The 13,616-nt window shown below is 37.4% G+C and overlaps 1 protein-coding gene across 1 annotated transcript in view; it reads left to right on the top strand.

The window, feature by feature from the left end:
• Positions 1–13,616, top strand: part of LOC145670486 (nose resistant to fluoxetine protein 6-like) — a 71,251-nt gene that overhangs the window by 49,539 nt on the left and 8,096 nt on the right. Inside the window, exons 11-12 of the mRNA XM_081739208.1 lie at positions 2,975–3,117; positions 4,203–4,311. Of these exons, the coding sequence (XP_081595334.1) occupies positions 2,975–3,117; positions 4,203–4,311 (252 nt within the window). The remainder of the gene's footprint in view (positions 1–2,974; positions 3,118–4,202; positions 4,312–13,616) is intronic.

The raw sequence follows: 13,616 nt of genomic DNA, 5'->3' as shown, positions 1-13,616 counted from the left end.
ATGTTGGATATACCCCACAAAAACAATTCACCTTCGTCTTATCTCCATTCGCATTCAACTCACGGTGTGAGTGCCTATTGAACACATATCTGCACAAAAAGCTACAGATCTTTCTTGGTTACCTTTATATATTTCCATGCGTAGAAGTTAGGACATTTATATCTTTGTGAAGAATTTGAGTCGATGCTTTGTGATAGCTTTTTTAGCAGTGGTTGGCGATCTGGAGCAGTTGTGATTGTAAGAAGAGAAGCGATCCACTTCATGATCTTCTGTGTGGCTTAATATATAGCTTCGTTGGTGAGTGTTTCTGTTGGTTGAATTCCATCTACTTGCTCTTTCCTTATTGGGTGTTCATTTCCGTCTGTTTGACTTTCTATTGGACAATTTGTTATCTGTTGCTGAGACTGATAAGAGCCGGAAGTTGCGCGTACTTGTTTCGTTTTGGAATGATGTTGGGAAGATAGTCTGGCTGGGACGTATTGCTCCTTAGAGTATAAAAGAATGTAATTTATAAAGTACTCAAGTTTCCGTTTTCTATTCAGAAAATACTCAATATGAGGATTTGATGGAGTAGTGTGTGGGAAATTCAGCAATATAAACGTCCAATAAAAGTCATCAAATATATGTTACAACATTCTCAAAAATCTGGTTACCAAGAAGAAAAAGAAGTCAATTTCTACAATATTATAATTTCTGCTTTTATGTTTATTTAATATAGATATTTCTTTTAACTGTTTGATGTGTAAAAAATACAGTACTGGTAAATTCCCAATTGAAAGATGTATTCCAGTCATTGGCTTTCTGTTGCCATAAAAGAGAAACGAGTTACTCTCACATTTCACTTTATACGAATTGATATTTCCATTGTAGTAAGGCAGTGTGATTCAAAAGTAGATCCGCCACTTTTTAACGACTCCTGGTTCTTTCTTAAAGTGGATATGATCATACCTATGAATTTAATTTGAGTGTTACGCTAGTAGTTCGTTCCATCAATTAAGTTGATTTTTGTTAAATGGGTGGAGATGCCATTGAAACATATTGGGTTATATTTCCTTTTGGTGACGACCAATTAAATTTTTGTTACTGTTATATTATTATGTTCATTATTTGTCTTTACATATATACAATATGGTTGTATAGCTCTAAGTATAATATGTATTTGATTTCTAATTTCAAACCATAATTTTACTATTAGATACGAACAACAATTAATATCTTTAGATATTAAATTTATATCATATTTTCTTTCTATTCTTAACGAGCCTTATTCACCAAAATATATGGAATCAGAAGGTTACGCCTTCTCTGTAGTTATTAAGAGAAATTGAATTATTAAATTGTCAGAGTGCATTGCACTTTTATAGTGATCGAAGATTAGTCCATATATGTCACTATGCCCAATATGTCTATGTGTTACTGAAAAAAGTGAAATCTCGACACATGGGATATGAACTAACCTAGATAAGTGCAATGGAGAAGCACATTCTACTATTGCTGCAGTTAGGTTAATTATGACCTGATTAAGTATTGTAATTGTACATGACTTTGGTGAACAAAGAAATGAGAAATGGTGAAGTAAACGATATTCAGACTGTGTGAAGTGTTGAAGTTCCTGCCAATGTGTGCTGAGCCGTATAACGCTTGCAGTAAAATCATACCCGGCGACCTAAAACAGAAGATAGAGCAATTTACACAAGGGATTCGATTTTCTTCCACAACCTTTTATTACAAAAGCTTCTGTTATAAAGCAATATAACACAGAATCACTGCAGGTGTGGTCCTAAGACCAATTCAAAATCCACAAAACTCTAGGCAAACTACGCGAGAAGAAGAACTGCAAAGCTCCATGTAAGCTTGGTCGTACCCTCTGCCTTAAGTTGTACCTTAAGTGTACGTTCTGCTTCCAAGTGTATAGTACTTTGTACTCTCATTTCTTTTATTTATTGAATAGAGCCATGACTTCAATGACAACCTAGCGTCAGGATGTGGCGCCTTCATCGCTCACTTCTTCGGAACTGCTGTTAGCCTGGTCCTCCAGGCTAGGGGTTGTGCCTGGCCGATTACCCGGAATTTAAATCATGGGATCAAGCACAGTAGAAAGATTAGGATGTGGACTGTTAGTTTTAGATGCCAACCTTGATATGGCCTGTTTATGATAAATAGATTTGTGGTTTTAAGACGCATGGATTCGGAGCCATGGGACAGAGGAGTGAAGCGCATGGAATTGATCGAATGGTGCCGTGAATGGTTGGTGGGAGTCTTGGGAAGTGATGATTTCAGTAAGATGTGTGATCAAGAATATGGCATGAAATGCCTTTAAACTATAAAACAGTAATGTATCCTTTATGTTTTAATTGAATTAATACATGTGTTTTTATTTTAAAAATGCCTTCTATGTCTTTTGTGACAATCATACATGATCACAAAACTGAAAATAGCCTCTGAAAATTTTAGGACTGCAGCTCTGCTTATTAGAATAGTATGATTTGTTGCGTAGGTAAATGCAGCGACTTCCGTCATAGCATTAGGCATTTCGTGTATTTTAGACTTTAAGTTCACAAGACATCTACTCCACATTGACAAATTTTGCAATTAGTTATGTCTGGAGTCACTCTATTCGAACTATTGGTCTAATGTTGATATTTAATTGATGCAGAAAATATTACTGAGATCGAGTGCAAGCAATTTCCGTATCCTTAATTCTGAATACAGTACAACCTTTCAATCCCTAATCCTTTAGAGATCCCTAATTTACAATTTTCTACATTTTTCTAAACATACAGGAAAGAAATTGTCTATCAGATCCTTTATACTTATCTAATTAGTTGGTAACAGAAAAGAAGGAATAGCATTAATTTTCCTTGAAGTCACACTCTTCGTTAGCTTCTTTGGCTAGAACGTAGTTTCCGCTATAACACCCAGAAAAATGTAATAGTTATTTAAAAAATCGAACGTATTTTGTTTTCCGTTGCAGGACCTGTGAATGCTTTTCTCTCATGGACTTTATTTCAGCCTTTGAGTCGCTTAACGTACTGCTGCTATTTGACACACTTGTTGTATCACATATATGAAGAAGGTTCAGCTAAAAGTTCTATATATGTGGACGATTACATTGCTGTAAGTATCACGCCCTATATTAATATAAGATCTCACACATGTTTAGCTGTATTATCATATAATTAGTAAACACATTGCCTCGCTCAAAAAATCACGTATGTATTTTCTGTGCTCTTGTTAGCAAGTTAACAGTGGATTGATAAATTATAATGTCGAAAGTAATAGATCTTTCTATTTTCATCCTTCAGGAAGAATTAACCCTTCTAAGATAGCAATAGATAAATACATTAGTAGGGAACAAACACAAGACAGTCGATGAACGGAAATTAAGAGTTCCCGGCGTATAAAATTGTGGAATACCTATTCTGTTGCCTAGCGAGCTTGCCTCCCCTGGCCAAGCTTGACCATCAAGTATAACAATCCTTATTTTCTAGACGATGAGCTATTTGTTCACCAAATTTCATTCAGTTTCGGCAAGTAGTTATCAAGAAATAAAATGTCAAACGTAACGAGATCAGCCACCAAACGTAACCATCAATGGATTACCCATTTACCAAATTTAGATCAAACCCGGTCAGAAGTCAGTAAGTAATGAAGAAACACACACACACACACACACAGAGAGAGAGAGAGAGAGAAAGAGAACGCTGAAATTTGTTACAATGAAAAGATCGGTTCTTGAGTATATTGATCAATATCCCAAGTTACGTAAAAAGAATTTCAATAAACATAACGATCATAATGCTGTTTACAGCAATTTCATACCTCCAAACATTCGGAAGATATGAAAAAAGTGGTAAAATTTGATATATTGTTCTAAATTACTTATTTTTGGAATTTTGAAGTTTTAAAAGAAAATTTACTTTCCTTCAATAACATTACAACAACACTTTTTGTATTTATAATTACAAAGAGGTTTTGAAATAACATATTTGTAACCAGTCTTGCAGACTAACTTTACAAAATATACTTTTTTGTAATATATAAAGAGTGTTCTGTGTTCTAATTGTTTATTCACTTTTTATTAGGATCAATTCTTGTATTTAGTTTTCAGCATCTTTTAATATTTCAGAAGATAGATTTTCCAGTCAATTTACTAATATCTAAAATATCTATGTAGTGTAATACACAATTTTACTTTCCAGGTACATACCTATCTCGGCGATATACTGATGACCCTTGCCACTGCAGCTGTTCTGTCCTTAGTATTTGAATCTCCAATACTTATCCTGGAAAGGGCAATCTTCAAAAAAGGTAAAATTTCATTTATATTTCATACTCGTAATCGTGATGAAATGTTTTAAACACTAGTATATTTGTGTTATATCACTAACATTCAATACAGCCAACTTAGTCACAATTTGTCAATAAGAGCCTGAATAATTATATATAGAGATTTTATATAGAAACTGTTGGATGATTAATTGAAATTCTCGGTGTTTAATGGACATAAAAACCATGTTTATTCCAAAAGAATTGCACAAATAATTTACTGAAAGTAGTGTCCTTCGACAGCTATAATCCTTTCCCACTTTTTGGGTAACAAATGGATTCCGTGATAAAAAAAAATGGTTGTTATTCTGAGGTGATGTACTCACGGAGCCAGTTTTCGAGATCATTAAAAGATGTGTTTTATTCTTCTTGTTATTCATTTACCTCAACTATAGGTTGGTGGGCAACATGGAAATTTTAAACCTTTTCCCTCCCTTGGGATAGCTATTTACACTTTGATAACGTTTGTTCTTCGCAACTGCATCTATATATCTATTCATGGTGTTCCTCTTCCTGGTTTTCATTCTGCCTTTCCCTCTATCAGCACGGTGATCCAATCGGATACCTGAGTAAGATAGCCAAGCATGCTCTTTCTTCTTTTTCTAATATCTTCATGATCTGTCGTATTTCATTAGCAAAAAGATATGTGGTGTTGTCTACATAGACCTAAACAAACGGTAATCGGAAGGGGCAACGTCTGGTAAATATGGCGGTGGGGTAAGACATCCCATCCAAGTCCCTTGAATGTTTCCTTCACTCGATTTGCAACATGTGTTTTTGCATTGTCATGAAGGAAAATGTCTTTGTCATGACCCTGAGTATATTGCAGATGTGTCTTGACGTGTGTTATTCTAATTGAATAATTGTACTTTGTAGCGCTCAGCATCTATCATTTGACCCGGTTCCAGAGCTCATGATACACTACAGCGACTTGGTCTCACCAAATACTCAGCAAAATCGTCTTGCCATGAATATCTTGATGTTCATCGTTCGCTGCGAAGCACACATGATTTCTTGCGTTCCGGATTGTCGTAACGAATCCACGTTCCATCACCTGTCATTATGCAATGCAAAAATGACTTCCGTTTGTGTCTTCAAAGCAATACTTCGTATTTAGTTAGGTGTTTCGCAGCGTGTCATTCTGTCAATTAACGTGGTACACAGCTTTGTTTTTATTTCTGAATCATGTCCATTGTTATTAGACGCTCACTGACAGCTGATGCAGCCAGATTTAGTATTTTAGACAACTTTATAAGTGTCTGAAATGAATCTTCCGCCAGTAATGCCTCTAACTGTCCATCCTCTAGGACAGGTTTTGGTTGACTAGGACACATTTTGTCACTCGCATCAAAATTGCTATCTTTGAATCGTGAAAACCAATCTCTGCACTTTGTTCCCGACAGAACATGTTCTCCATATGCTTCCAATAGCAAAGGATGACCTTCCGCAGAAGATTTATTTAGATGAAAGTAGAAGAATAACATTTCCCACAAATGTTTTGTAGATACAAAACTCGACATGTTCAAGGCACTAAATAAATATTTCTCTTCATTCCACTCGAAAGTCACAAACAGATTTGAAAGGCTAATTATTCTTCTGCTAACTACTTCGGCTCGTGTCACTATCCGCTATCCTATACAAGCACAGGTTTTGCTTTCTGTTCTTCAAGAGCAAGAATTGATTCAAGTACTTCATAGCTGAAATGCCCGTTCTATGACGGAATAATAATTTATGGAAAACATTTGAACCCTGCCAATCTTCAGAATAAACATTTCAAGAAAAGTGTGATGATGAAGGCCCATAAGATAATTTAATATTGAGATAAATTTTCGATCCCTATGCCCACTTACGCTTCGCCCATTAATGAAAATAGCATGATAAAAATACATTTTAAGGTATGTGCTAACTACGTGGCTGTTCCGAAAGTAACAGATGTTTCGAAATAAAAGAACAGTAATAGAATGAATAAACCAAATTATATTACATAAATTTGAAAGGTACACTATTAAGCTATTTTTCCACATAATCACCACGCAAACTAAGGCATCTAGCATACCGTGGCCCAAGTTTTTCCATAGAGTCACGGTAGAAATTTGCCGCCTAACATTTCAACCACTCACTTACACGGGCATTCATTTTAGCGTCTGTATCAAAGCGTTGTGTAGCAAGCCATGTTTTCATCGCTGGTAAAAGGTGGTAGTCACTCGGCACCAAATCTCGGCTGTATGGTGGGTGATCGAATACCTACAAGCCAAAACCATCTAAGAGATCTCGGGTACGCTTCGCCATGTATGAATGTGTGTTGTCGTGGAAAAAATACATACGCGCTAAGTTTTACCCGCTGCATGTTTCAATTGGACGCTTTAACTTTCTCAGAGTTTCACATATCCCACAAGAGGCGGGATCTTCTATTGCAGTGCAAATTGTAACACGTCACATAGAGAACACTAAGAGCGGCGCAGTCTTCAAGCTATCATAGCTGGATACGTACTGAGTGTGGCTATATTCTGACGCCGAGATGAAGACTCTAGCCATGCCCACTGGCGCGATAGGCGAAAACTTCAGGTACTTTCTGGATTGCCCTCATGTAAAATTTATTTCAATGGGCCAACTCTTACCCCACAACGTGATTACCGTCAAAATACAACGTTGTCAATATAGCAAAAGAATATATAAATGGTTCCTTTTACCATCTTCTTAAATATGGAACATTTCAAAAAGGAAGGATCACGTTTCCTCTTTATCAAAAGAGTATGTAATATACACAGTATCATGTTTCTTGCTTCAGGGGCTCGTAGGATGCTTTTTTTCATATAACTTTGAAAGTGATAAAATGAAATGAAATCTTTAAGTTTTGCGTCTCACGGTAATGCCGGTTAGGTTAAAGGAGACGGTAATGATGAGAAATGAATGAAATGGTGGAATTAAGAAAATGGGAGGAAACAGGAGAACCCGAGAAAAACCACGAGCACGGTGTTTGAACACCACAATGTTCACACGGTACGAGGTGGAATCAAACCAGAGAACCCAAGCAAGGGTGGTGAACGCTCTACCACTGAGCCATCGCGCCCCCAACTTTGAAACCATACTTTCCTTAGTATATACCCCCGAAACAGACTGACATAACATGCGGCACGATGGTTCAGTGATAGAGCACTTACATCTGGTACATGAGATTCCTAATTCGATCCCCGTTCAAGTAAGTTCGTGATAGGCAACGTAGTGTCCGTGCATCCTTTTTGTACTCCAGGTACCTCCCACGTTATTATTCCACAAAGTATTCCATCAATATTCTTGGGGGCGCGGTGGCTCAGTGGTAGGGCGTTCACCTCCAGTGCTAGGGGTCCCAGCTTCGATCCCACCTTGCGATTGTGAATTTTGTGGTGGACAAACACCGTGCTCGTGGGTTTCCTCGGGGTTCACCTGTTTCCTCCCACTTTCTTCATTCCACACCATCACCATCTCCCTTAGCCTAACTAGCATAATCGTAGGACGTAAAACTCAAAATTTTATTTCATTTTGCATTGACATGATTAAATACCCGCTGGATATAAGCAGTACGAAATAACAAGGTCAATTTAGCCTTTTCAGCCATTTTTCGTGAAGCTATCACAGCTTCAGATAACGTCTTATTCTATGAGACGAAATATATATGAAGGAGTCGAATTATTCTATGCAGTTTCCTTGGTAGTGTCAGGATTAGACGATACCCCATAAGATAATAATACATATACTTTCATTGATATAACACCAGATGACATCATGATATACCACGCAGGGAATACAAAACATACACACAGTATACACATAAAATATAAATTACAACATCAAAGTGTTAATTTCTCTAACAATACTGAATTTTACAACAAATTTAAACCTATAATGAATGAAATTAATTGTTTATCAGACGACTCTATTACATCTTTCCTTTTACACTGCAATCCTACAAACCAGTGAATTCAATTTAAGTTCGATTTCTTCCAGCACAATGTTTTTAATGAATGACACATGACATTTCATTTTAATATTATTGTCCTTTACCAACATTAACTATACTGTGTTTGGCGTAGAAGTATCTGGTACAGGCCGTCATATAGTAGCGACATACGAGGCATGAACTTTTTATCTATTGACGCTTTTAATATTTGCTTAACTAATACCTGTTCACCAACAGGTAGTGTAATAGGAAAATGCCTTTTGTTGTAAATTGCTTCCTTTCGCTTCTACGCTTTCTCGATATTATTTACGATCGTGGAAGATAGTTGTTTTTTATTTTGAGAATTGTCAAAATACCAAGATCGAAAATCCAGCGGATTTCCAATGGATTCAATAGATGGCGCCCCAGAAATAGTTCTGCTGTTGTCTTCCTCGTCTCAACATTCTCGCTTAAATTTAATGTGTATTGAACCTTATATATATGTATGTATATATATACTCCACCCATTTTCTTTGATTCCTACATACGCTTTCAGTACCAGCTTTATGATTCGATTCTGACGTTCAGTACGGTTACTTGATGGGGAGTAAGGAGCGGTACTAAGATTCTGAATATCAAGACTAAACAAGTAGTAGTTGAAATATTCAGAAAAAGTAAGAAGCATTATCATGCAGATGTTTATCAAGGTACCTGTACATATAAAAGATACACGTATTATCGAGCTTATTACAAATAATCTTTGACGTAACAGTTGTCATATGTTCAATTATAACGAACCGACTATAAGCATCGGTAACAACCACTAGATATTTGTAACCTTTAGTAGGTAACCATTGCCCAGTAACGTCAACGTGGAAGCAACCATTTGCAAAACAATCTTTTTCAGCATAGTATTTACCATACAAAGGATGATTTCGGTCCTTTATACTCTCTCTTATCTCACAGCTACGTATGGAATCGCTTATTTGTCGATATATTTTATCCCACGTGAAAAGGGATGTCAATTTGTTAATGTACGAGATTTGCCAGCATTGCCACCACTGACTAATTCGTCGTAAAAGATTTGAATAACTGAATATTGCAAGGCTTCTGGTATTACAGCTCTTAGGCCACCACATACTTTCCCATATGTACGCTTCAATAAATCATTACTCTTTAGTAAGTAACTTCCAACTTTCTTACTTTGTTCCAAATCATTTATAATCTGCCTTAATTTCGGATCCTGCTTTTGAAGTTGACCTAAAGGTTGATTAAAGAGAGGTAAGTTGTAAAAGTTAACAAATGCTAAATGTACATTTTGATCATTAATCCTTACTATTTCTTGGATCTCATCTGAAGGAAGTTCAATTTCAACATAACTGTACACTCTACTAAGAAAATCTGCTAAGTGATTACTTCTTGACCTGAGGAAAATATATTAAAATTATATTTACTAATTTTCTCAATTAATATTCCGTAGTTTTTCTGTCTCTTGTGATTCTTAAGGATTCAGATGAGGCTTGCGTTGTCACAGTAAACTGTAAATTTATTATGTAAATACATATGAAATTTCGTCACTTCCAAAGCAAAAAGTAAGACTCAGTGGTTACCATATGCATCATACTGCGAGAAAACTGCTCTGTAGCAATACGTGCTCCAATCGACATGAATCACAAAATGACTAGAGAAATCCGGAACTTTCAATACGAATGGTATAAAAAAGCTTCTTTGATTTGTTCTAGGAATTCATCTTCCTCTTTCTCCCCTAGAAATGGAGTTTTATTACTCTTCAATTTATACAATGGTTTAAACAACTCAGCGTAATCTTTCACAAACCTCAGATAGTAACCGAAAAAATCTCACAATTTGTTTAAAGCTCTCCTATTTTTTGGTTGTGGTAAATTTCTAATACCTTTTACTCTGTCTTTCATCTACGTACGTACATGTTTCCATTAGGGAATTCGTATCCTAAGATTTTAACCCACAAACGCCCAAGACCAGTTAGAAATGAAATTTTTGAGTTTTACGTCCCACGGTTATGCCGGCTAGGCTAAAGGAGACAGTGATGATGAGTAATGAATGAAATGGTGGAATGAAGAAAGTGGGAGGAAACAGGAGAACCCCGAGAAAACCCACGCACACGGTGTTTGTCCATCACAAAGTTCACTTGGCGGGAGCAGGGTTTGAACCCGAGACCCCTAGCAGCAGAGGTGAACACTCTACCACTGAGCCACCGCGGCCCCCCAAGACCAGTAAGGTAACAAAAATTTGCATACACTAGCAACTGCCTGAACAATACCGTGTTACATCGAAAACCTGAGAAGAGAAGTGAACGAAACTCTTACAAGAGAACGGGTAGTGTGCCTGAAGTGGAACAACGGTTTTGTTTTGCCTAAATGAATGATATAGCCCATGTAACGTAGTGAAACATAAAGTGGGTCACTGGTGGCACAAGGGGCGTTTGTGGGTTAATTTTCATTTTACATTATTTAACTTTATGAGCAGAAACTGTAACACCATATTTTCGCAACCTTTGAAGTACCTTCTCTAAAGTTTCATTGCGGTTTTCGACTGTGTCAGCGTGTATCATTATATCATCCGCAAAAAATATCTAAATACTCGCCTACTAGATCAGGCAACGTTGTATGCATTAAACTACCAAATATAAAGCCTGAACGCACAAACCCCATCCGTATTCGAGTGAAGAATAATAGACGAGTAGATGTAGCGACTGTAGTGTAAATTCTAGAGTCAGGATGAAGGGAAATCTCATGGAATGCATTCTTAGCGACCAGACAAGAGTAAATGTGATGTTTTCCAATATTAGTAATAGTTAAATCCATGTGAGGGGAGGAAAAGCCCGTTACTAACACCCGCTTGTTAATGTCACCATAGTGTACAACAAAGCGCTAAGATCCGTCATTATTATCGACGGGAAAACATGGGGATATGAATGGAGAACTCTGAACTTCAGTTTAAATACTCCATTCAATCAAAGAATCAATAAATGAGTCCAATTCGCGAAGCTTGTGCTTCGGTAATTGATATGGTTGGGTGATGCAAGTTCTATTATCAACTAATTGTATTTTATGGTGATCCTCATTAATCAAATCACTGTAATCTTGAAAAATACTATTTACATAAGATATTAATTCAGGAGAAAATATATCATCAGTATTATGCCCTGCACCTGGAGCCTCCATATGTTCTTCTTGAATGCGCTGCGTAAACTCGTGCCAAACAGTATTAGCATTTGGAAAACCAAGTGAAACTGTTTCATAATTCTCCGCTGAACCGTAGTCCGCTGTAGGGCGGCCAATATTGTTCACATCTAAGGAATCCATTGAAGTAGATTAAGAAGTCTGGGGGCGCTCTTTGGACCCGAATGAAACCACTGACCTTGAACCTGAAGCTCTGGCGATATCATTTTCTCCAAAGTAAATAGCTTTCCTACAAGCAGAAGCCATGATGGTATCACTCGCCTTTAATTGAACCACTGGTCCACCTTCCATAGGTCTATTGGCGCAGCTGGTTCCTAAGGATTGATCAGGTATAGATGCCAAAGTCCGATTGTAGTCACTCGTTCCTAATAGATGACTTGGTCTGTTAGCAGAAGCCCGGCTACTGTACTTCGCCCTAGGAATTCGCCCGTCTGGGTCGACGATTCCGCTGAGAAAGTAAAATTGTACTTGCCGTAGTCCATGGCACTGGTTGGACGCTGTTCTGGACATCCCTGGCATCATATGTAAGCACTTGGTTGGATTGGGTGACTTGCCTCCGGAGCCGCTACTGGCGAGAACGACGTCGTTGCGAAGACACTGGAACACCACGTTCCTCAGATGCCTCATCACTGTAGACGTTATGAATTCCATTTGAAGGTTCTTGCTCTTCTTCACTATCCAAATTTCTTCTTAATATAGGCTCTGGTCCTTCCTTCGCCTTCCCAAACACCAATGGTGCCTGGGTATCCGGAGTCAAAACTGGGAACTTGCAACGAGAATTCAAAGACGATAGATCACTGGTAACAAGGGAACAACAGCTCGAATCACTTAGCTTAATCGTTTGATTTAGATGTAAAAATAATGTTTTCTTTTGAATATCCAAATGTGCAATATTTTCACGTAGAAAATTTAAGCCTAACAGTATTTTTATGTATCGGATGTTGTATCACACCAAACAACGCAACGAATCGGATGCCACGAACAAAAAATATTAACTGAAGCATCTAACTAATGTGAATCGATTGCTTATTCATAACAGTTCTCCTTTAATTTACAGTCTTCGAGAGTGGATTATACTTAATACGTAATTTAGTTAACACTTTACTATCAACAAGATTCACACTTGAACCAGTATCTATTATAGCTGAATATAAGTCATGACAAATGGAAAGTGACATCTGAAGTAAACAATTATTCTGTTTTTCTTCGGCTCAAAATACGTAGTTTCTGTATTTCCTTTCTTTTTATTTTTATGAGGAGAAAAACTGCACGAATGATTTTTCAATCGACAAGAAGAGACAAGCACCCGGTACAGTTTGATATTTTCTTCTCCCTATTAATATCTTATTGCTCAAGTTTTGTTAACCCAAAATCTGATAATATTTCCTATCATACGGATAATTAACTTCATAACATTCAGTAAACTCCATTAATTCAGACCATGTAAGAGGTATCCTACTTAATAACATACAGGGTGCGGCACGTAAAACCGGCCCGTCGTAATATTCTAGTATATTGTGTTTTTGGCAACATTTAAATAATCTACCTTTCTACCAAGAGATGGCGTGTCGAGGTCGGGTCGACTTACGTGACCTGCAGCAGTCACGTGCAGCCGCAGCCAGTGAAACTTGTCGAAACCAGTTGAGAAAAAGGCCTCGTTGTGTTAAGCCGGGTGAGTGTCAGTGTGTGATAATGCCGTATTCGATACCCGAGCGTATTGCCATTGTTGAAGGGTTCATTCTCACTGGATCTTTTGTGAAAACAAAGAATTTGTTTCGGGAGAAATTTCCAGGACGTTCTGTGCCAGCAAAAAGCACCATTCAGGAATTGATTAAAAAATGGCGGCGAACAGGATCGGTTCAAAATGCTCCCAGGAACAGACGACCATCTGTCTGCACACCTGAATTAAAGATGCAGGTGGAGGAGATAAGGACAAGAAGTCCTCGAAAGTCAACCAGGAGATTGAGTCAACAGGTTCATGCGAGTGAGAGAAGTTGCAGACGTGTTTTAAGGGAACTGAAGTTAAAACCGTACCGGATAAGTGTTGTGCAAGAACTGAAGGAGCCTGACCTGCAGAAGAGGGTGCATTTCTGTTCATGGCTGTTGAGCAACGTTGCCAGTGGTTTCTTGGATCCACTAATGCTCATCAT

Source organism: Thermobia domestica, chromosome 14 (assembly GCF_964235325.1).
Source record: "Thermobia domestica chromosome 14, izTheDome1.hap1.1, whole genome shotgun sequence".
Classification (NCBI taxonomy): Eukaryota; Metazoa; Arthropoda; class Insecta; order Zygentoma; family Lepismatidae; genus Thermobia; species Thermobia domestica.
Note: the sequence above shows the minus strand (reverse complement) of the source record. Positions and strands in the feature narration are given on the sequence as shown.